General features: G+C 47.1%; 2 protein-coding genes across 5 annotated transcripts in view; one reads left to right on the top strand and one right to left on the bottom strand.

Annotated features, from left to right (window-relative positions):
* Window positions 1–270: 270 nt before the first annotated feature.
* On the top strand, window positions 271–17252 carry ppp3ccb (protein phosphatase 3, catalytic subunit, gamma isozyme, b). 2 transcript variants are annotated; one of them, XM_041959577.1, is made up of 14 exons: window positions 271–840; window positions 6531–6728; window positions 7217–7341; window positions 8560–8671; window positions 8782–8927; window positions 9359–9498; window positions 10203–10280; window positions 10380–10474; window positions 10613–10738; window positions 11421–11498; window positions 12035–12119; window positions 13053–13150; window positions 14334–14360; window positions 15856–17252. In XM_041959577.1, the coding sequence occupies exons 1-14, from the start codon at window positions 789–791 to the stop codon at window positions 16038–16040; spliced, it is 1545 nt and encodes a 514-aa protein (XP_041815511.1). In that variant the 5' UTR covers window positions 271–788; the 3' UTR covers window positions 16041–17252. The 2 variants fall into 2 exon arrangements, with proteins under 2 accessions (XP_041815511.1, XP_041815512.1); XM_041959578.1 differs by lacking the exon at window positions 271–840 and adding an exon at window positions 4864–5028.
* A 3781-nt stretch (window positions 17253–21033) lies between these two features.
* Window positions 21034–21149, bottom strand: part of dmtn (dematin actin binding protein) — a 15222-nt gene continuing 15106 nt past the window's right edge. For all 3 annotated transcript variants that reach the window (XM_041959580.1, XM_041959581.1, XM_041959579.1), the window contains one exon: window positions 21034–21149. This exon is cut by the window's right edge and continues 508 nt beyond it. The gene's annotated coding sequence lies outside the window, so the exon portion shown is untranslated.

The raw sequence follows: 21149 nt of genomic DNA, 5'->3' as shown, positions 1-21149 counted from the left end.
AGTACAACACTTGAGTAAATGTACTCAGTTACTTTCCACCACTGCTTTTCCCTGTGAACTTCCGTCTTTATGTTTTAAAATCATACATGAACATAAATGCTGCTTTCATGAAACGTGAAGTGTGAACTGAAACAGAAGTCCAGTTTTTTATGTGTCCGCTGCAGTGACAGTGAGTTACCGCGGCTCAGCGGACCGTGAACGCGTCGCATTGATATCGCATCAATACTACACTACCCACAGCCCCCCGCGTCGAGCCATGTTGTAGGAAATCCGCTTGCGGCGGATTATTGTAATCCGACAGAGGGTCTGGACGACACATCGGATCACGACAAAAAAGCAGAGCCGAGCGGCCTGTGACAGATGCACCCCGTCCAAGAATAAAGGGATAAAGTTGAGATATGATCTGACGCACTGCTCGCTGCTCCTGAAGGCATCATCGACGGTGGCCGGGCCGCTTCCTGGACCAGTCGATCCACCTGACAGACGCTGACAGCGGCTGGGCACCGCAGCGGAGATAGGAAAAGATTTCAGTTGTTAGTTTAAGAGATCTTCCCCCCCTTCTCCCTTCCCCCGTCAGGTTGAGCTGCAGCCCCGCTCGGCTCGGCTCGGCTCGGCTCGGTCGCCTGTCCGCGGAGCGAAGCGCTGCTGCTGCTGCTGCTCCGAGCCGCCGCTGACACACAGCTAGCTAGCTAGCGCGGCTAGCTCACCACGGCTAGCTAGGAAGGAATTTATCAAGTTTGTTCAGGAATTTAGCAAATTCTCCGACCCGCAGCCCACAAGGAGGGAGGATGTCGGCGAAAGACCAGAACAAACTCTCCACCGTTGAACGACCCATTAAAGGTATGCCACGTTTATTTGTGAAAATTGTCTCTCGGGGTGCAGGAAGTTAATGGTGGCTGCTGTCAGAGCTAGTTTGCTAAATGTGAGCGGAGCGGCTTAACGCACCGCTGGATGTCAAGTCAGACCCGTTAACAGTTAATTTACTCGGGTTTTTTTTTTTTTTTTGGTCCGTGGAGCTTAACGTCCCTCCCGCCTCCACACACCCAGGGAAAAGAAAGAGGTGGCCGGGTTATGCAAGACGATCAATCCGGTGACTGCTAATGAGTTAGCGGTTAGCTTAGCCGTCCGGACTGCCAGATGTCAGCTATGCATTTGACATTCAACTGTTAACGTACACGCGCGCGCGGCTCAGGTTCACCGAGCGAGTGAGCTCGAGGGGCCCGCACACCTGGTGCCCGTTTCTGGGCTCAAGCCGCGCTGTCTCACGGAGGAGTTAGATCTGATCTGGAAGCTAACGTCGAGTGATTTTAATGGTGGTGCATGTAAATGAAATGCTGCAGTGTAGGTAATGAATGCAGGAGTGTGTGTGTGTGTGTGTGTTGGCCTGAATATAACACTACCCCTCCCTTTCCAACAGCTGTTTTTTTTTTTTTTTTTTTAAGAAAATGACTTTTCAGAGACTAGAACCACTCCAGCAGACCTACTGCACACAGATCAGATCAGTCGAAGTACAAGACAGTCGATTAATCAATCGGTCATCGACAGAAAATCAGTCTTCGACTGTTTTGATAATCGATTAATCTGAGTCGTGATTTTTAGTGCTCTTCTGTCGTCTGTCATTGTGAAGTGAAGTGACAAGACGATTGAAGATGTCACAGATTAAAAGTGTGACAGGCGTTTTCTATAATCAGCAGATTAATTGATAATGACAGTGATCTTTAATTGTGCCACACATGCACTTGCACATGCAGCTAATTCGCTCAACACACACACACACACACACACAGAGCAGACAGGAAGCTGGTTCGTTCTGGCAGTAATCGCTCTTCTTCTTCTTTTTGAGCTGCACTTTAGGACATTTTGGGACGCCGGTGTTGCACCAAATTCTGTGACCCGTCAGATTGTGTGACCTAATTAGGCGTTTGTGCTGTATTCCCACCGCGGCCGCTGCGATGAAGCTGTTCCCCCCACGCTTCGTTTCGGGCAGCAGCTGTTACCAGGAAGGATGCCCGCGCGGCTTTTAGACGGGGTCACATCGTGAGAGATAGTAGTGGCAGAAACCGTCGTGCACGGCGGTCTGCAGATCATCTCACCTGACAATCGTCAGACAGTATGTAGTCCTGCAGGTCGGTGGGTCACACCCTCTGTGGTGTGACGTCCCCCCACAGCTCTGTCCTCATCATCCTCGTGCTCTTTGTGCATGGATTTTAAACAGGGTATAGTTATCTTAAAATCACTTTCCCGTGCAGGACGTTGTGATCCTGGTTGCCGTTTTTGCTCCGTCTGTTCTTCTCAGTGGATTCAATCACTTTGTATTTGTGCTAATCGTGACGTTTCAACCATTAATCTCCACTTTTCTGCCTGTTTGCTGAACCTCAGTGGCAGCATTGGCTGTGCAGGTGTGACCGCTGACTCAGGTGGTGGAGGCGTGTCCCGTGTGCTCAGCTTATTGAAGTTATCGTGACAGATAGCAGCACCGGTGTGTGTCCTGTTTGTGGCTTTATTTTCATTCTAAACATAGCAATAGATGCTAGTCATCTACAGTTCCTGCTTTACGATGAGACTCCCTGAATGCGTGAAGGAGCGAGGGTGAAGGTCTGCAGAATACGAACCATCAGTTCAGCTGATGTTTCCCCTTCTTGCTTGAGCTAACAGCTGCAGCTCACAGGTGTGCTGTTTGTGGGGGCACAGAGGTTCACGTATTAGTCTCTTTATGATACTTCCTGCTGAGCGATGCGACTCGCAGCAGCGCCGAGCTTTTCTGTCTCTCACTGACACGCGGAGGTGTTTCAGTCTTGCAGCTGGACAGGGACGCCGTACAACAGGATACGTGATCTGCTCGACTACACGGTAAAATAGATCCAGTAACTAGAATCCACTCCGAAGTTTTTATTGATTGAATCGTTTTTCGACTGTCCTGATAGAGAGAGAGAGAGAGCGTGTGACCATGGACGGACGTGGGGGCAGGAAACAGAGCTTTGTTTGAGCGTGAAGCCCGATGTCACCGCATCGTCCTGTGCTTCATCAGCGAGGAGTGTGAGCTGCAGGCCGTCTGTGAGAAACAGCTGCTGATGGCACACATCTGTCCGTCTTCACGTTCGTAGCTTTGATTTGATTTCACCTCATCGTCAGGACGTTTACAGCTGAAACAGCATTTCCCTGAACTGTTTCAGACATGGACTCTTCTGTTTTAGTCGGCCGGCAGGTTAGCAGCCACGTATGATAGGCTCAGCGGGTTAGGAAGGCTTAGGAGCATAAAGCTGCAGGAGAGCGTCACATCATTAAACCTGCCTCTTAAGACTGCTGCTCAGTCAGGAAGTCAACACACACACACACACACACACACGCTGATGTTCATATTAATGAAGTTAAACACATGTCAGTACAGTCCACTGCTCCATCACCAACTAATACCTCAGTAATAAACACGTCTTCTCAGAAGACTTTAAGGAAACTGAACATCAGAACCTCCATTAGATTGTATAGGCGTCCCTAATAAAGTGGCCAGACTGCGATCATGATAACGTCCCAAATAAAGTCACTAAACTCGTCCCAAAATACTTCGTCTGTATGCTTCAAAGACTGATTTATAACCTCTTCAGAATCGAGACCAGAGTATAATCTGGACCCGGTCCCACTGGGGTGGGGTCCCGTGAGGACCGGCGGCCTGCATCCTACGTGGGTCAATGGAAGTCAGGTTCACAGCTGTAGCCCGTACAGCCGCCGTCCTGACCGGACCAGAACAGGAAGCTGATAACGTCCCAGCGCCGCTAACGGAGTCATTTAGTTGTTTTTAGATGAGACAACGTTCTGCTTGTCTTTGTCCTCTGAGACAGTGAACTGAGTGTCTTTGTTGTTCGTTGGGGACAATGAGACGTTCGAATCAGAGACGTTGAAGTGATTACAGGAGAAAATGATCAGCAGATTGAAGTTATGGATCTCCTCTCGGTTTAGTTACCGCCGGTAATCGAGTCAGTCCGGCTGAGTGTGTAATGCTGCTGTCCTCATTCATCATTGATGGAGACGGACACGAGGACCGAGCGGGATCGTGGGCCCCGGGATGGAGCTCCACCGTGGGCCCCGCCCTGCGTCCTGAGCTCCTGCTCGTCTGACTGCAGGATCTTGGTATAAATCAGTACAAAGCAGATACAGTATGATTAATTAGCTGATTAATTGATTAGTCCGCTGACTAACGGTAATCTGTTGATTTCAGTCAAGAAAAAAAAAACAAAACTCTCCCAAAACACTCAAACTCTTCTTTACGACAGTAAGCTGAATATGTTCTCACAGGACGAGCAGACTGAAAACGTAACGTCACATTTCACAGACTAAACGATCTGTTAATAGAGAAAACATTCAGCAGATTAATTGATTGATTATAGAAACAGGTTTTTCCTGGTCCAGATCAAGACCGTAGATACCAAGTCCGTCAGGTACGTCTGAAACAACTGTTGGAAGCTAAAATCATAAGTTAGCTGAGGAACGTCACCCTCCGAACTCTAAAGTAGCATCACTGTGATCTCAGCAGCGACTGTCACACACCCGCACACACCCGCACACACCCGCACACACCTGCACACACCCGCACACACCTGCACACACCTGCACACACCTGCACACACCTGCACACACAGTGTTTGACAGGACACTTGTGTAGCACACTCTGTCCCGGCCCAGTGGTATGAAACCAAACCAGGTCGCACACATTCAGCCAATCGTGTCGCTCGTCCCGAACTGGTTCATCAGCAGCTCGGTTTGTCACCGGCAGAGGAAACCGGCTCGCGTGATTGGACGAGACGATCGAGCCGCCGATTAGGAAGCCGGCGTGTTTCTGAAGAGGGGAAAACAAAGACCAGAGTTGTGAAACGAGGCGTCGCAGACCACTGCAGGAAGTGGTATTCAAATAATCAACAGCTGCAGCCGGAGGGACGGACAGAAACTTTAGAGTGACTGCAGCGACGAGCTCAGCGCCGCGGCGCCGGCTGTAATCAGCTGAAATCAACTCCTGCGTCCTGGAGCCAGTCAAATGTAAGCAAATCAAAGAGCCAATCAAACAGGCGCCTGCTTTGTCTCTGTTCCTGCTGCTCGAGCGTCAGCGGCAGCAGCGTGTGGTCAGTACGAGGGCCGCTTCAGTCGAACACAATGTGACCGTCAGAGGCGATGCAAACATCATCCGCGGCCGCGTTTAACCACGCGGTGAGGTGAGACCAATGAAAACACCTGCGGCTGCAGCGTCACGTGACTGTCCCGCTCTGCAGAGCTGCGCACTGGGAACAGCTACTCTGAATTCCCGTTTCAGAGGTGTGTTTAATGACCTCCTCAGTGTTGGACGTTATCACAAGTACCCATGTGAACGGACTCATTTATACTGAAGCTCTGTGAAGCTAATGTATGAAGCTAATTAGTCCAACAGCAGCTACATATGTGTGTGTATGTGTGTGTATATATATATATATATATGCAGACTGTTAACTGAGGAAACTCACAGTCCAAACTTTAAAGTAGCATCATTTGTATACATATGTATATATATACACATATGTGTATTTATGTGTGTGTGTATATATATATATAGTATATGCATATATACACATATATGTATATATATGCACATATATATACATATGTGTGTATATATGTGTGTGTGTGTATATATATGCATATATATGTACATATGCATATGCATATATATACATATATGTGTATAAATGTATGTCTGTGTGTATGTACTTTTGTACATTGATATGTACCCTTCAGATCACACCTTCAGAATGAAAACAGTTCAGCTGTAACTCGGCGTCTTCCTCCTCGTCTACCCTTCGTCCTCTCTGTGAGGTGATGGTGTTTTCCAGGAATTAAGACGCTCTGTATTTCCTCCGGGGGCTCGTCTGCGCCGCCAAACTGTGATCCTTTGTCTTCGAGTCGAGCCTCAACACGCCGCCACGTCCGTACGAGGAATTTGTGTTATCACAGGATCAGAAGAGAAGCACGAAGTCTGCAGCTCTGAGGCGTCGCTGACGACCGCTGGCTTTCAGCTGTCATCACACACACACACACACGAACACACACACGCACACACGCACAGATTGCATCACAGCAAGTTTACTCAATGAGGCATCAGGAAACTGCGACAGATGTCACAGTTGACATCGATAACTGTCTTGTTACGTCCAACAAACATCCCCAAAACCCTGAAACATCACATTTGCTCTCAGGTAAGATGAAGAAAAGCAGCTGATTCCCACAACAAAGCTAGTTACTGATTACTTTTGTTGTGTTTTCGCTGCTTTGGAGCTTCAGATCAGAGGTTTGAGGTCAATCAATCAAAGTTATTGATGGAGCTCAAGGAGCAGCAGCTCTCTGGTTCCAGCTTTCAGATCATCTGACGAAGCAACACATAGATCTGCTCGTTGCAGCCCCTCGTTCAGCTCGTGTGCACAGACCAAACCCTCTGAACCGGGATCAGTTCTCCGCTGCAGGGTGCGGTGAGCTCTGTGTTTGTGACGCCGTCTGTCTCTGTGTGTTCGTAGCGGTGCCATATCCTCCTGGGACGCGCCTGTCGGTCAAAGACCTCTATGTGGACGGGAGGCCCAGCGTGGAGCTGCTGAAGGCCCATCTGGTGAAGGAGGGTCGTCTGGAGGAGGAGACGGCTCTGCGGATCATCAACGAGGGAGCCGCCATCCTCCGCCAGGAGAAATGCATGCTGGAAGTGGAAGCCCCCATCACAGGTAAACTCCGTCCGGTCTCATCAGGGACGGACTTCCCATCATTTGACTGCAGCAGAGAGACGCAGAGACGGTCCACAGGTCCACCCTGTCTCAGACGGATTTCGTCTGCTTTCTTCTTCTCTCGCTGAGCTTCTTCTCCTGTTCAACATTAAGGATCAGTCTGATGAATAATCAAACTGATCCTTAATGAAAAGACAAAGACGAGTCAGTTCAGTCTCCTGTTTCTGTCTCTGTGTTGGACATTTGAAGAGGGTTAGGGGGTTAATATCTCATCTAGATCTACTAAAGAAGTGCCAGTTTAATCGATATTGAATAAATAATGATGATAATTGTCAGCTTTACAGTCTAAACTTCAGTGTCTGCAGCTTCTAAACTGTGAATCTTTTATGGTTTTGGACAAAATGAGACATTTGAATGTATCTGAGCGTCTTTTAGAGACGTTTGGACCAACACACACACACCTAACCCAGCTTGTGTCTCTTGTCCAGTGTGTGGAGACGTCCACGGCCAGTTCTTTGATCTGATGAAGCTCTTCGAGGTGGGCGGATCCCCCAGCAGCACCCGCTACCTGTTCCTCGGGGACTACGTGGACCGAGGCTACTTCAGCATCGAGGTAGGCGTCGCTCGTCGCTCGGCTTAGCGGCGCGTCTTTGAACAGTGGTGGGGAATGAAAGGCGCTCTGTCTGCGTTCCTTGCCCTCCTGAGTGCCCCACCCATGCACACCGGTGTACCTGCACACACACGCCTCGCCGGGCCTCCGCCTTCGGCCCGCGTTCATTCGTGCAGCTATGGAGGACGTGACGTTTTTATTGGCTGCTGTCATGCTTTCTTGTCAGGATTAGTGGACATCCTGGAACACTTTCTTCTCAGCTCCGGCTGCACCGCAGAGAGCTGTTTAATCCAGTTTCAGTCAGAAACGGGGTCAGTCCATTTTGGAGCAGCAGATGCTCCATTGAACTAGATTAATTTAGAAGCCATTTATCTTCAGAGCGCCACGTTTTCCAGACGGATGTGAGCAGCGTCGGACTACCTGACGGCTGCCTGTCCATTCCGGTTCAGGATCCGGCAGGGACCTGGATCAGAGTGTGTCAGGTGGGACCGTTTTCTCCTGTTACTTTACCACGAAGCGGAGAATAACAGCTGGTTTTAGTGGCTGACTCCCACAGACTGTCAGTGATGACGGTTCGTGAACAAAGCTGAGTGTCAGGAGGAGGTTTCAGTTAGCGGAAGGTGTTCATATGGTGGCGAACGTTCTCCTGGTTCCTCTGTGATCCGTTCAGTTTGGATGAACAGCTGGTCAGACCCGGCTCCTCGTTGAGAGCAGTGGGTTTGTTCAGGAGCTCCTGACACACATTTCCTCTCCTCGTACGTGAATATTCAGAGGCAGGAGGTATGAGTAATGTGGACGTCTCTTATGGTTCCTCCGCCCACAGAGAGAGTCGTTGTTCTCGCTCCTGTCTGACACGTTACCACAGCGACAGGGTTCTTTGCACACAGACCAGAACACAAGTCGTCACCTCTTCCTTTAAAACGCCCTCAAAGTTTTCACAACAAACACGAACGAACAGAAGAGCAAGAAACATAAAAGCTCTTCACTTTTCTTCTGTGGTTATTGTTGTTTCCTGGTTTCTATGAGTGTCTGCTGTCCTGGTGTTCAGTTATAAAGACCATCAGTAATATACCATCGTCCAGTCGGACAGCCGAGCTGAGCGACGCCCCCCCACTGGTTTAAGCTTGTCAGCTGATGAAACAGATGCTGACGTTATTGATGTATCAGCCGCAGAGTGTTTGAATCGAGTGTTGATGACGAACCCGCTCACCTTCCCTGCAGTGCGTGCTGTACCTGTGGGCTCTGAAGATCAACCACCCCAACACCCTGTTCCTCCTCAGAGGCAACCACGAGTGCCGGCACCTCACAGAGTACTTCACCTTCAAACAGGAGTGTAAGTCCTGCCGCCGTCCGCCCCTCCCTCTGTCCTCTGCGTGTCGCTTTCGGATGTGACGGAGGAGACGCGTCCAGGGGGTCTCACCCGTGCATGTGTGTGTCCCGCAGGTAAAATAAAGTACTCGGAGCGAGTATATGACGCCTGCATGGACGCGTTTGACTGCCTGCCTCTGGCTGCGCTCCTCAACCAGCAGTTCCTCTGCGTGCACGGAGGTCTGAGTCCCGAAGTCACCTGCCTGGACGACATACGGAAGGTAAGAGGAGGGAGAACACCTGTACGACAGAGCTGTGCTTTATGTCCCCTTCAAAAACAGCACGCCTCGTTTACCACGGCGTTAATTCATAGACTGTCTGTCTGTCTGTCTCTCTCTCTCTGTCTCTCTGTCTGTCTCTCTCTCTGTCTCTCTGTCTGTCTCTCTCTCTCTGTCTCTCTCTGTCTGTCTCTCTCTCTCTGTCTCTCTGTCTGTCTGTCTCTCTCTCTCTCTGTCTGTCTCTCTGTCTGTCTCTCTGTCTCTCTCTGTCTGTCTCTCTCTCTCTGTCTCTCTGTCTGTCTGTCTGTCTCTCTCTGTCTCTCTGTCTGTCTCTCTGTCTCTCTCTGTCTGTCTCTCTCTCTCTGTCTCTCTGTCTGTCTGTCTCTCTCTCTCTGTCTCTCTGTCTGTCTGTCTCTCTGTCTGTCTGCCTGCAGCTGGACCGGTTTAAGGAGCCCCCGGCCTTCGGGCCCATGTGCGACCTGCTGTGGTCGGACCCGGGGGAGGACTACGGCTCAGAGAAGACTCAGGAACACTTCTGCCACAACAGCGTGAGAGGCTGCTCGTACTTCTACAGGTAACGCTGGCCGCCGCCGCTGGACGCGTTCCCACGCTGCAAAAAGACAAAAAGCGGCTCGCTCTGTTAATCCCAGCTGATTAAAGCTCGTACAAACAATGGCTTATCTCTGGATGAGCGAGCGCCGGTAAATCCGCCGTCAGACGGACGCTGAAAACAAATATTAGCGTTCTCTGCGCTGTCTTAATATTTGTAGTGTTGACACCACGTGGAGGTCACAGCGAGGGGAGGGCAGCAGCCGCCGCTCGCAATCCTCTTTCATCCTGCGTTAGTTTGTGTCGACGTTTAAACGGTTCATCAAGAAATGACACCACGGCCTCCGTCACATGACTTTCATTCATTCTGAGACCCGCTCCACCTTAAAGCCCGTCCAGGTGCTTTCCAGGTTTCAGGTCCTGCACCTGGTTCCACTCATGTTCGCCCAAGTAATACCCAAATTTACCAAGCTGGAGATCAATAAAGTTTTGTCTTATCTATCTTATTTTATGTTAAAGTCATTCAGTCTGTGCTGTCAGCCTCCAAAACCTGCAGCATCACACGAAGAAAGAAGATCTTCAGATGCAACAAACGATGGAACAGTTATCGATTGTCAGTTCTGTGACTGATCGCTGATCTTTGATGTTAAACTTCTCTCGTCGAGTCTTGAGAGTCTGGAATCCTGATGCTTGTCCCTCCATAATAACTGACTAACGTTGTGTCTGCAGTTACCCAGCAGTGTGCGACTTCCTGATGAACAACAACCTGCTGTCTGTAATACGAGCGCATGAAGCCCAGGACGCAGGGTGAGTGATGCACGCACATACGTACTGTATTCTGATGCGTCTCATCTTTTATCTAAATTCTTTATCTCTTTTATCTCTGTGTGTTTTTCCCTCCATCAGGTATCGAATGTACAGGAAAAGTCAGACGACGGGCTTCCCTTCTTTAATCACGATCTTCTCCGCTCCGAACTACCTGGACGTGTACAATAACAAAGGTAAGAGAGGAGAGGGACGGAAACCATGGCAACAGGTGGGAAACCTTGAAGCCCTGGCAACAGGAGGCAGGAAGCACATCACGGAGGAGGAGATGTTAATGTGTGTGTGTGTGTTCGTGTTCGGTGCTTTGTTCTCAGCTGCGGTGCTGAAATATGAGAATAATGTGATGAACATCCGGCAGTTTAACTGCTCTCCTCACCCCTACTGGCTGCCCAACTTCATGGACGTCTTCACCTGGTCTCTGCCCTTCGTCGGAGAGAAAGGTGAGACCTGCGAGCTCTGTGATCAGAGTGCTGAAATGATGGCCTGCAGGTCAGAGAGGCAGAGAGGACCAGGCCTTTATTTGGACAGACTCTCTATGAATTTCACAATAAAAGCCTTTTACGAGTGATTTGTCGCTGGTACTGAGCAGCAGTGACATAACTCTACAGCTGTAACAATTAGTGATTGACAGAGAGTCATTAACGGCTTTAGAGATGGATGAACTGTTGGAGTCATCCTCTTGTTCAGGTTGTTTTTCTTTTTGTTTCGGACAGTAAATTGAATCTTTGAAGCTTTTTGGACTGTTGGTCCAATGAAAACAAGCTAATTGAAGCAAATGACGTTTTTCACAGTTCATAAAGTAACCAGTTAACCAGTTAATGCAGGAAACTGCCTGCAGGTTAATGATAATCATGATGATAATGATGATAATCACCAGTTTCAGACCTGCCTGTGTTGTTATGCTATGCTCTGTTAGCATTTGTCGGACTGTCTCACATGAGCGAGCGTCTGTGTGTGTGTGCGCGTGCGTGTGTGTACGTACGTGCGTGTGTGTGTGTGTGTTTCTGTCTCTGTGTGCGCGTGCGTGTGTGTACGTACGTGCGTGCGTGTGTGTGTGTGTGTGTTTCTGTCTCTGTGTGCGCGTGCGTGTGTGTGTGTGCGTGCATGTGTGTTTTCACACAGTGACCGAGATGCTGGTGAACGTGTTGAACATCTGCTCTGACGACGAGCTGATGTCAGAAGGGGACGACACGTGCGAGGGTAAGAGGAAGTCGCACCTCCTCATCATCATCTCGCTGTTTGAGTTTCTAACGAAGTGAAATAAAAACAAAGCGACAGTTTACTTTATTAAACTACGAACGACCTGCGGAGTCGTGAAGCCTGACGTCCTGTTGGGGGCAGGAGGGAGTTATGAAAGCTCTTCTGTTGTTGTTGTCGTTTCACCTGAGAGCTCAGAGTTACCTGCTGAACAGAACGCTGTCACTGCGTTCATGTTGGCTCGTATGAGGAAGAAATCAGTCCTCTCCGTATGTCACATGTCTGAAGCCAAATCAACAACATGTTGGTCCGGCTCTCAATGACTTCCTGCCTGCAGCTCTCAGCTCGTTGGTCCCACTGAGGTCGTAAATCTTCATGCCGCTCGCTGTAGTTTTTATCAGACCAACAGGAGGACGTAGAGCGTCTGTTGGGACTATTTTCAGCGGTGGATTAATCCACGTTTGGTGCTGTAGTGAGTGTTTGTGGCAGCAGGACGGATCAAGCTCGCAGGTTTTCTTACTTTTCATTCTGTTCTGCAGGCGGAGCTCCAGCCGTCAGGAAGGAGGTGATCAGAAATAAGATCCGGGCGATTGGAAAGATGGCTCGCGTCTTCTCCGTGCTCAGGTTGGTTTTATTTCTCTGACCGTCGCTCCAAAGAGGCGGTTTGACTTCTTTCACACTTCATCTTTAAAACAAAGCGAGTGTTTGAGGCAGCGGATCGTAGAGTCACTCTGCAGGTCTTTACTTTTTCCAGTCTTCCTGCTCCACTTTAGTTCAAGGCTAATGACTTTTTGCTTGAATTACACGTGTCCTCCTTTAATCCTGCGGAAGTGTGTCACAATAATTTGTCCTTTAATGATGAACGATCGCGTTCAGAAAATGTCTCCAAGTTATTTGAAGGCCCAGAAAGCGTCGGCGGCTCGTTACCCGCGCTTCCTTTTCCTGTCCGAAGTTATTAGTGGATTAACGGTTCCTGCTGCGGCGAGGCAGCGGCGGCAGTTCTGCTTCATTCGCTTCACAAACACTCAGTTTTAGTTTAATGGAAATACACAAGCAAAGTACAAGTATTTAAAGATATAAAGGACCTGTAGTCTAGCAGTTTTATTTACAACTCGTTTCGTTACAATGAGCTTTAAATGTATGTGAATACAACAACACGTCCCAGAGGAATACAATGAAAATAAACCACACACCTTCTGCAGGCACGCTAACTAAAGCCTGAGCACTGACTCATCAGACTTATATACCTTCACCAGATCTGGATCGTCTTAGTCCACCACATGATGCCCAGACAGCTGGGCCTTGAGCTGGTCAGAGTTCTGAAGCTGGCTGAGTTTATGGATCGAAAAGAAGTAGTCTAAGGATTGAGCCCTGTGGAACCCCTGATCAGATATGTGGTTCAGCAGGTTCTGAACTTCAGGTGGTTTGATCAGAGCCACATAGACCAGGTTCATCAATGAAAACACCACAATGAGCTGCATCAGAGGCTAAACACAGGTTCAGTATGATCTCCAGTCATTGATCACTCTGACTGTGTGTGTGCGTGTGTGTGTGTAGAGAGGAGAATGAGAGTGTGTTGCAGCTGAAGGGCCTGACCCCGACAGGAACGCTGCCTCTGGGAGTTTTGTCCGGAGGTCGACGAACTCTGCAAAGCGGTGAGTCCGATGGCAGCCGAGCATCCCACCAAACGCTAACTGAGAGTCCAGCTAACACTAACTCCCTGTGCCTGCACTCACACTGAGAGACTAACCTGGAACACACACACGCACACACACACACACACACAGTGAAATGTCGAGGGGAGCATCAAACGGCTCCACGCTGCCCTTTAAAGACAAAGAGCTGCTTCAGGCTCGACAGCAAACACATTCTAATGATCTTCCATTCAGACGGTTCAAACTTACATCGTTTAAATTTGTTTTGTTTCAGTTCATCTGTTCAAGTTTCTGTTGATATGAATATGATGAATTAATCAACAGTTTGATGCATTTAAATGTTATTTAAAAGCAGTTTAACACCAAATCCAAAGACGAGCACCAGTGTCGCACTATTCCACTGACCTGCAGGTGGCAGTAATGCACAAGATGTGCTGTCGTGTGCCAGCACAGGCGGGAAAGAAGAAGACAGTTCACCCCTGAACATGGATGTAAATACTGCAGGTTTCAAACCTCCTAGAAAAACAGTGTTTGAGTGTTTGATGAGGAGAAACGTGTCAGACTCCACAGAGCAGCATGTCTGAATAAACACGGCAGTCAGTTTTTATAAGTCTGACATTGTTCAGGTAATTAATTATCGTGACCTCAAACTGAATCAATCTGCAGGAAGTTCAGCCTGACTCTAAAACTATTAATTATCAGTTTCATTTGGGGTTAAAGTCAGGCTTAATTAGGATGTTCAGTGTCCAGCTTTAATGGTGTTCCTAGCCGTGACTTTGACTGAGCCAGGCTAGCAGTTTCCCCCTTCTTTATGCTAAGCTAGGCTAACCACGTCCAGACTCTATCCAACTGAACAAATGTTGAACTGTTCCTTTAATTCATTTTCGACCAAAGCTGTATTTGATGTATTTGATCTTTTTAGGGCAGCCTGGTGTAACAAAACCTCATAATTACTGTTATTATTATTATAATGATGATGATGATGATGATTATATAGCTCTGCTCTAACCTGTCTCTCTGGTCACTACCATTTTGGATGGGGGGGGTGTATGATGATTGACTACATGTTAACAGGACTGACTGATTGCAGTGATAACGTGACTGACTGAATGCATTGACATGTAACGTTCCCACTCTCTCTCCATTGGTTTTGGGCATGGCACTTCTACTCACGCTTACACAGCCACCGTAGAGGCAGAAGAGGCACGAGGTATGCATCCATGTCCGTCCGTCCGTCCGTCCGTCTGTCTGTCGTCTGTCTGTCTGTCTGTGTGATGATGATCCTGATGCTTCTCTGTTCAGAACAAAAACTGTCGCAGTTAAAGGGCCACTTCGGCCTGAATCCTGCCGCTGCTGCTCAGAAAATGGGACAGTTAGTCATTAAATGTCAAAGTGTTTGTGCTGAGTTCATGTCCACCATCAGCTGAACCAGGTCTGGTTTCATCTAATCCAACAGTTGATGCTCAGTTTGTGTTTTACAGAGAAGTTGATTCAACTGACGGGTGTTTCTGGTATTTTGTCCACACCATTAGCATCAGTGAGGCTAGGCTAAATAACACAAATAGCTCTGCGTTGCACATTATTTGATATCAGGTTTACATGAGAACAGATAATGATAAGAAGAGTGAAATGTCCCTTTAATGAAAGTCTGTTTCTTTGTCTTCATGCTGTCCTGGTCCTGGTCTGAAGTAAGTGTTCTCTCCTGGTCCAACCAGTCCTCCCAGTCCACTTCATGTGCCATTAATAACTGTGCAGGAACAGCTGCGTGTTGATCAAACATGATGGAAATGAAGCAGTGAATGAATTTCATTGATTATGACTGTTGTCAATAATTCGTCACATCAGGCAGCAAATATGAATGAATCCTGGATCAGCAGATTTAGTGACCCCACAGCCGCAGCAGAGCAACCAACAGTTCACAAAACATCCAGACTTTATTCAGATCCAGCAGCAATTTATCTCAGACTTGTTTCTGTGCAGTTTCAGACTCTGTAAAGTTTCAGACTCTGCAGTTTCAGACTCTCTGCAGTTTCAGACTCTGTAAAGTTTCAGACTCTGCAGTTTTAGACTCTGTACAGTTTCAGACTCTGTACAGTTTCAGACTCTCTGCAGTTTCAGACTTTGTACAGTTTCAGACTCTGTACAGTTTCTGACTCTGCAGTTTCAGACTCTGTACAGTTTCAGACTTTGTACAGTTTCAGACTTTGTACAGTTTCAGACCTTGTACAGTTTCAGACTATGCAGTTTCAGATAGTGTACAGTTTCAGACTCTCTGCAGTTTCAGACACTGTACAGTTTCAGACTCTCTCAGACTCTGCAGTTTCAGATTGTGTACAGTTTCAGACTCTGCAGTTTCAGACTCTGTACAGTTTCAGATTGTGTACAGTTTCAGACTTTGTACAGTTTCAGACTCTGTACAGTTTCAGACTATGCAGTTTCAGATTGTGTACAGTTTCAGACTCTCTGCAGTTTCAGACTCTGTACAGTTTCAGACTCTCTCAGACTCTGCAGTTTCAGATTGTGTACAGTTTCAGACTCTGTACAGTTTCAGATTGTGTACAGTTTCAGATTGTGTACAGTTTCAGACTCTGCAGTTTCAGAGTCTGCAGTTTCAGACTCTCTCAGACTCTCTGCAGTTTCAGATTGTGTACAGTTTCAGACTCTCTGCTGCCGCTCTGCTCTCACACGTCTCTCTCTCCCTGCAGCCATTCAAGGCTTCAACCCGCAGCACAAGATCCAGAGCTTCGAGGAGGCTCGAGGTCTGGACCGCATCAACGAGAGGATGCCCCCCCGCCGCGACAGCAAGCAGCAGGAGGCCGCCCCCTCCCTCAACAACCTGCCGGCCAGCACCGGACCTCCGGACAAGAACGGCACCAACGCACAGGCCTAAATCCCCCTCCTTCCCTCCTCCTCGTCACTCCTCCTTCCTCCTCTCCTCCACCTCCCCGTCCTCCCTCCCTCCCTCCCTCCATGCCTCCTTCCCTTCCCCTCTTCTCCCCTTTAACAGCAGGAGAAGATGCAGTTCAGTCGGAGCGACTCTCACCGCGCTTAATTTATTTTATCATCTATTGAATATCATAGTTTAAGACTGAACAGGATCAATCTCAATCCATCCTCCAATGAGGAGGCGGCGTTCGGGAAGACGCCTTTCTGTCAGCGTTTGCTTTGTGCGGGGGGAGGAAGTGACGCTGTGTTTGTGCCCACACACACACACACACACACACACATAAATCCATCCTTTCTTATGCCAATGATAGTGTGACTGAGCTCTGAGGAGTGAGTATTGACATTTATATTATATATGTATATTTTAATTGTTCCCTCTTTTCAATGTGATGGTTTTTTTCTTTGTTTGTTTTTTTGTTTTTTACAGCACATAGATGTAGGCTTCATGCAGGGGGGGGCGGGGGCAGAGTTAAAGGTTATTTCACTCTATCAGAACTCAGATCTTGTGTATGGAAATGACGTTAAAATCTCAAGTCACGGTCCTCTTACTAGCATCTGACGGCGGTGGCGGCGATGATGATGATGATGATGCTACGTTATCTCTGTGGTGACGATGGCTGAAGATTAAAGCTCCAGAAGCAGCCAGTAGCTGGACCGTGACTTCAGATCTCCTGTCAAACAGCTCGGCTCTCGTTTTTGAGGCTTCGGCCGTCGTTTCTATCAGTGCTGAGTCGGCTCGACGAACGAGACCCTGTACAGGAAGTGGTCTGACGTGACCGATAGAAGCGACGGAGAAAACTACAAAATAAGAGCCTGAAATCTGCTTCATGTAAAGAGACGCAGGACGAAGGCAAAGAGTTGAGGTGTGTTTCAGGTGTGTTGACAGCAGTGATGGTTCAGGCCTGGGGGGTTTGATTTATCTCTTTTTTTATTTTTCGGGGAGGTGGGTGGGTACAGTATGTCGGGCTTTTGTCGGAAGCGAGGCCTCGTTTCTGACTTGTGTTCGGGTCTCGGAACATATCTCACAGAATGTACAGAAACCGTTTAAAACAGAAAAGTTTTTCTTTACAGCTACTTTGAAAAAGAACTTTTTGTCGAGTACATGTACTGCGAGGCCTCTCATTTATGTAGATGTTTCACTCCATTCAAATAAAAAAGAGAAAAGTTCGGGTGCTTGTGTGTCTGTTGAATGCCGCTGCCGCTTTCAGAGCTCAAGGACTCCGTCTCTCCGCTCGGCTGCCAATCAGGAGCCGGCGTGGGAGGTGCTGCTTTGTGCGAGGAGACGAGTGGCATTGAAACATCTCCACCTCCTCGCTGTGATGTGTGGGCCCATATGTTTCTTAGCAACACAAACCCTGCACGTTATTACCTGCGGCCCGCCGCAGATCGACGAGCTCAGACAGGAAAGGTTTGATGATCGCGGAGGCGTTCGAACACAATGACGGGATTGTAGAATCTGCCACGATGAGAGGTGTGAAAGCACCACGACGGCGCGGAGGTGTGAAACTCTAGTAACTGTAGTAACAAATCACGAAACACAGACCTGCATTGTAAGAGCAGTGGGAGAAGATAACCGAACCATACAAGTTAAGGTAGATTTAATATGTTTGATGTTGCCATGAAAATTATTAGAGATGAATTCTTCTCGATGGTTTTTGACTCGGGGACAACAGGCGATATGTTTGATGTAACATCAACCAAAGATAAAAAAATAATATAACAATAAATAATCTGTCTCAGTTCTCTGAGAAACACATGTAAGGAGTTTTCGTGTTCCTCGTTATCTTCCTCAGCGTCGTTCTGTTTGTAGGAGGAAGAAAACGAGCCGCCTCGTTAATAAACCGACATGATTTATTCATGATGAGGATTTGTGTCAGACGTTCTTTCTGTTGTCTGTTCAGCAGCAAAATAAAACTCTTCTGCTCCATGAAGTCAGTTTTCATGAATCTGTTTAGTGTTCTGAGTTACACGCCGGCGATGGCCCGTCCGAGGGCTGCCGGATGCTTAAGGTCTCGGTGTCTCCTCGCATGGTGCTACGCTCCACCGCCCCGCCACGACGCCAGCTGTCTGTGACCCGACTTCACACTTGGAAGCCGGTACGCTAAGTTTCATCTTGTCTTCCTGTTTATTTTGTTGGTGTTCCTGTTCTGGTGCTAGCATGTTGCTTCGCTACAGGCTGAGCCATGTTGGATAATGTTGTAACACTGAAAGACAGTCGAGACAAACTGGGACATAAAGCCTGTTTTTACCACAGCGCTAGCTCAACTAGCGTTAGCACTGGTGTATGAATCTATATGATCTGCTGTATGCTTGCACGTGTTGCTGTTGTATGTAAATTTAGCTGAAACATGCTTAGAAGGTAATGTTACCTGTGAGACAGTCAGACAACCTCGGTTAGCATCCAGCAGTTAGCCTCCTCGGGCAGACTGTTACAGAGCTGCAATGTTAGCAGCCCGCTGGGCCCTGACACACAGGCTAATTCAGTTACGTTTTTATTTCTTTATTTTGCAGCTAACTGGAAGCTAAAAACACGCTGAGCGATACCTGTTCAGGCCTGTGTGAACTGGCCAATCAGAGTACACGGGGCAGCTGGTATTTCAGCCCTGCAGCAGTGGATAGTATGAGAAAAATAATCTTTTTGAACATTAAAGCACGTGAACCTACGGAAGCTGAGAACGGCCAGGTCCGTATAATTTTTTTTTTTTTTTTTACCGTTTTCTCTTGATAACAAATTATTATTTCATTATCTCGAGATAACAAAGACCGTTTTCCCGTGATAACGAATTAAATTATTTCATTATCTCGGGATAACAAAGACCGTTTTCCTGTGATAACGAATTAAATTATTTGGTTCTCGGGTTCCGTATAGCCTACACACAGAGCCTCCAACAGGACGGCGGTTAATTTGATGACAAGGGAACACGGAGCCGAGGTGGATTTCTTGCCGAGTTTGGCTCCGGACAACTCAGAGTTGAGTCAGGAGAGAGGAGTGCTCACAGAGCTAACATTGGCACCGACGCTGCTAACTTTATGTTAGCAAAGGCAGCTGCAGTTAGCTCTCAGTTTAGTGAGGAAGCTGCTGCAGTCAGTCCACCAGGAATCACCTCGGCATCGTAACGGTCTCTGTCATCGTCGCTGTAGGCTGCGTGTTGCTCCGGTCCGGAGTTATTCATCGTAAACGTGCTGTTTGTTGGGATGTCTTACTGTTAGCTGCTAATTTGGCAAGATGTTTGCTAAAGCATACTCAAAATACTATTAAAATTGTCTAAAAAATAACGCATTGTGCTGCACTAACCATAATGTAAACACACTCATCACATCACTGCTAATAAACACTTTATCAAGCTACATCGTGCTAAGTTAGCACTAGCCTTCGTTAGGGATTTGTCTGTGTAGAAACCCCGAAATCGAGAACCAGTCTATACTGAGAACCAAATAATTTGATTCGTTATCACGGGAAAACGGTCTTTGTTATCTCGAGATAACGAAATAATTAATTCGTCATCACGAGAAAACGGTAAAAAAAAATTTATACGGACCTGGCCGTTCTCAGCTTCCGTATGAACCTGTAGTAGACACACTAAAATAAGAGTATGAACCTGATAATATTATATATGATCATAAAAACAGTGCAGAGACGGAGAAACTCGACAGATCAGGTCACAAACCAGAGGAACAATGATATGAACAAAAATATGGACAATTAATACAAAGAAACCCTGATGACTGATGCTAAGCTACCACTTTGTAGGCTTTACGTAAAAAATCTACTGCTGTAAAATAAGGATAAATCAAACATTATTACTACAAATGTGCATACAGCAGATACAGTAGGAAGTACAATAGTTCTAAGTACAATACTAAGAACAATAAGTTTCAGATATTTTAACGGGATGCGATAAACAAGACAAGAAAAAAAACATTAAAGAGCGATTTTCTCCAGTTTATTAGACTCCTTGACATCTTACAACAGAAACAATGACTGAATGCTGTGGAGGTGAAGAACAGACACTGAAGACGACGACAGACGGACGTTTCCTACCTACAGACATGATCCAATATAGATGCTACCATGTTGATTAGTACGAACTGCTCCTTTAATGTGGTTGACGTGTGGAAAATGTTGGTGACAAGCGAGGAATAAAGTTTTCATGGCGCTCATTAAAAAAAACTGTACAGCAAAAATTATATTTTCAAAATAAGAAAACATTTCCCAGTTAGCAAAGAAACCTGCTGCAGTAAAAATTACAATCATTAAATAAATAAAACGCTTCACATAATAAATAGATTTTACAATCAGATATTTAATGTGTGACATTAATCATTCAAGTTAAAGCAGAAACACATCAGAGGACTGAATCACGTAGAAACTGTTAACTGGTGTCATGGAGCTGCTTTTCAATTGGTCCAGTTCACTCTGTTAACGAGCTGAAGTCGTTAATTGCAGCCAATCACAGGAACCGCGAGTGACGGAGCAAATATGAAAATCAAGATTCCCGCAGAGGAAACTGTTTCTGTGTGAACGCGGAACAAAGTCCAGATCGAAGGTGGAATTTATTCATTTATTTATTCAGTTCAGAGTCGTATTTGCTCATTTAGTTTTAGCCTGTTAGCAGCGGAGCTAAAGTCTGGTGATTGTCATTGAATGCGGTTCAGACGATCATGTTCCCCTCAGGATGAACTAAAAACTGGACTGGTCCTCTGATATCTCATCAGCGCCATCATCAGGTCAACATGTTAATGTGTCCGACACTTTGGTTTATGACCAGCAGGACTGATGACTTCCCATCAACCTCAGCTGGACTCTGTTTACTGCTAATTAGCTGCTAGCATGCTAACATGCTAAACTAAGATGGTGAACATGGTAAAGTTTACACCTGCTAAACATCAGCATGGCAGCATTGTCACTGTGAGCATGTTAGCATGCTAATGTTAGCATTTAGCTCAAAGCGCTGCAGCCTGGCGGAGCTGCTAGCATGGCTGCGGACTCTGATTCCACCTGAAAACAAACAGAGTGACACTAAAAACATGAAACAGCTTCAGGATACCAGAA

The sequence above is a fragment of the Chelmon rostratus genome, chromosome 19 (assembly GCF_017976325.1).
Source record: "Chelmon rostratus isolate fCheRos1 chromosome 19, fCheRos1.pri, whole genome shotgun sequence".
NCBI lineage: Eukaryota > Metazoa > Chordata > Actinopteri > Chaetodontiformes > Chaetodontidae > Chelmon > Chelmon rostratus.
This window is presented reverse-complemented; position numbering and strand designations above follow the sequence as displayed.

Excerpts from the sequence above, each read along its gene's own strand:
- ppp3ccb (XM_041959577.1), top strand. The coding sequence starts at position 789 with ATGTCGGCGAAAGACCAGAACAAACTCTCCACCGTTGAACGACCCATT. Across the intron at positions 8,928-9,358 it reads GCCTGGACGACATACGGAAG|CTGGACCGGTTTAAGGAGCC; the intron begins GTAAGAGGAGGG and ends GTCTGCCTGCAG. Across the intron at positions 10,475-10,612 it reads GGACGTGTACAATAACAAAG|CTGCGGTGCTGAAATATGAG; the intron begins GTAAGAGAGGAG and ends CTTTGTTCTCAG.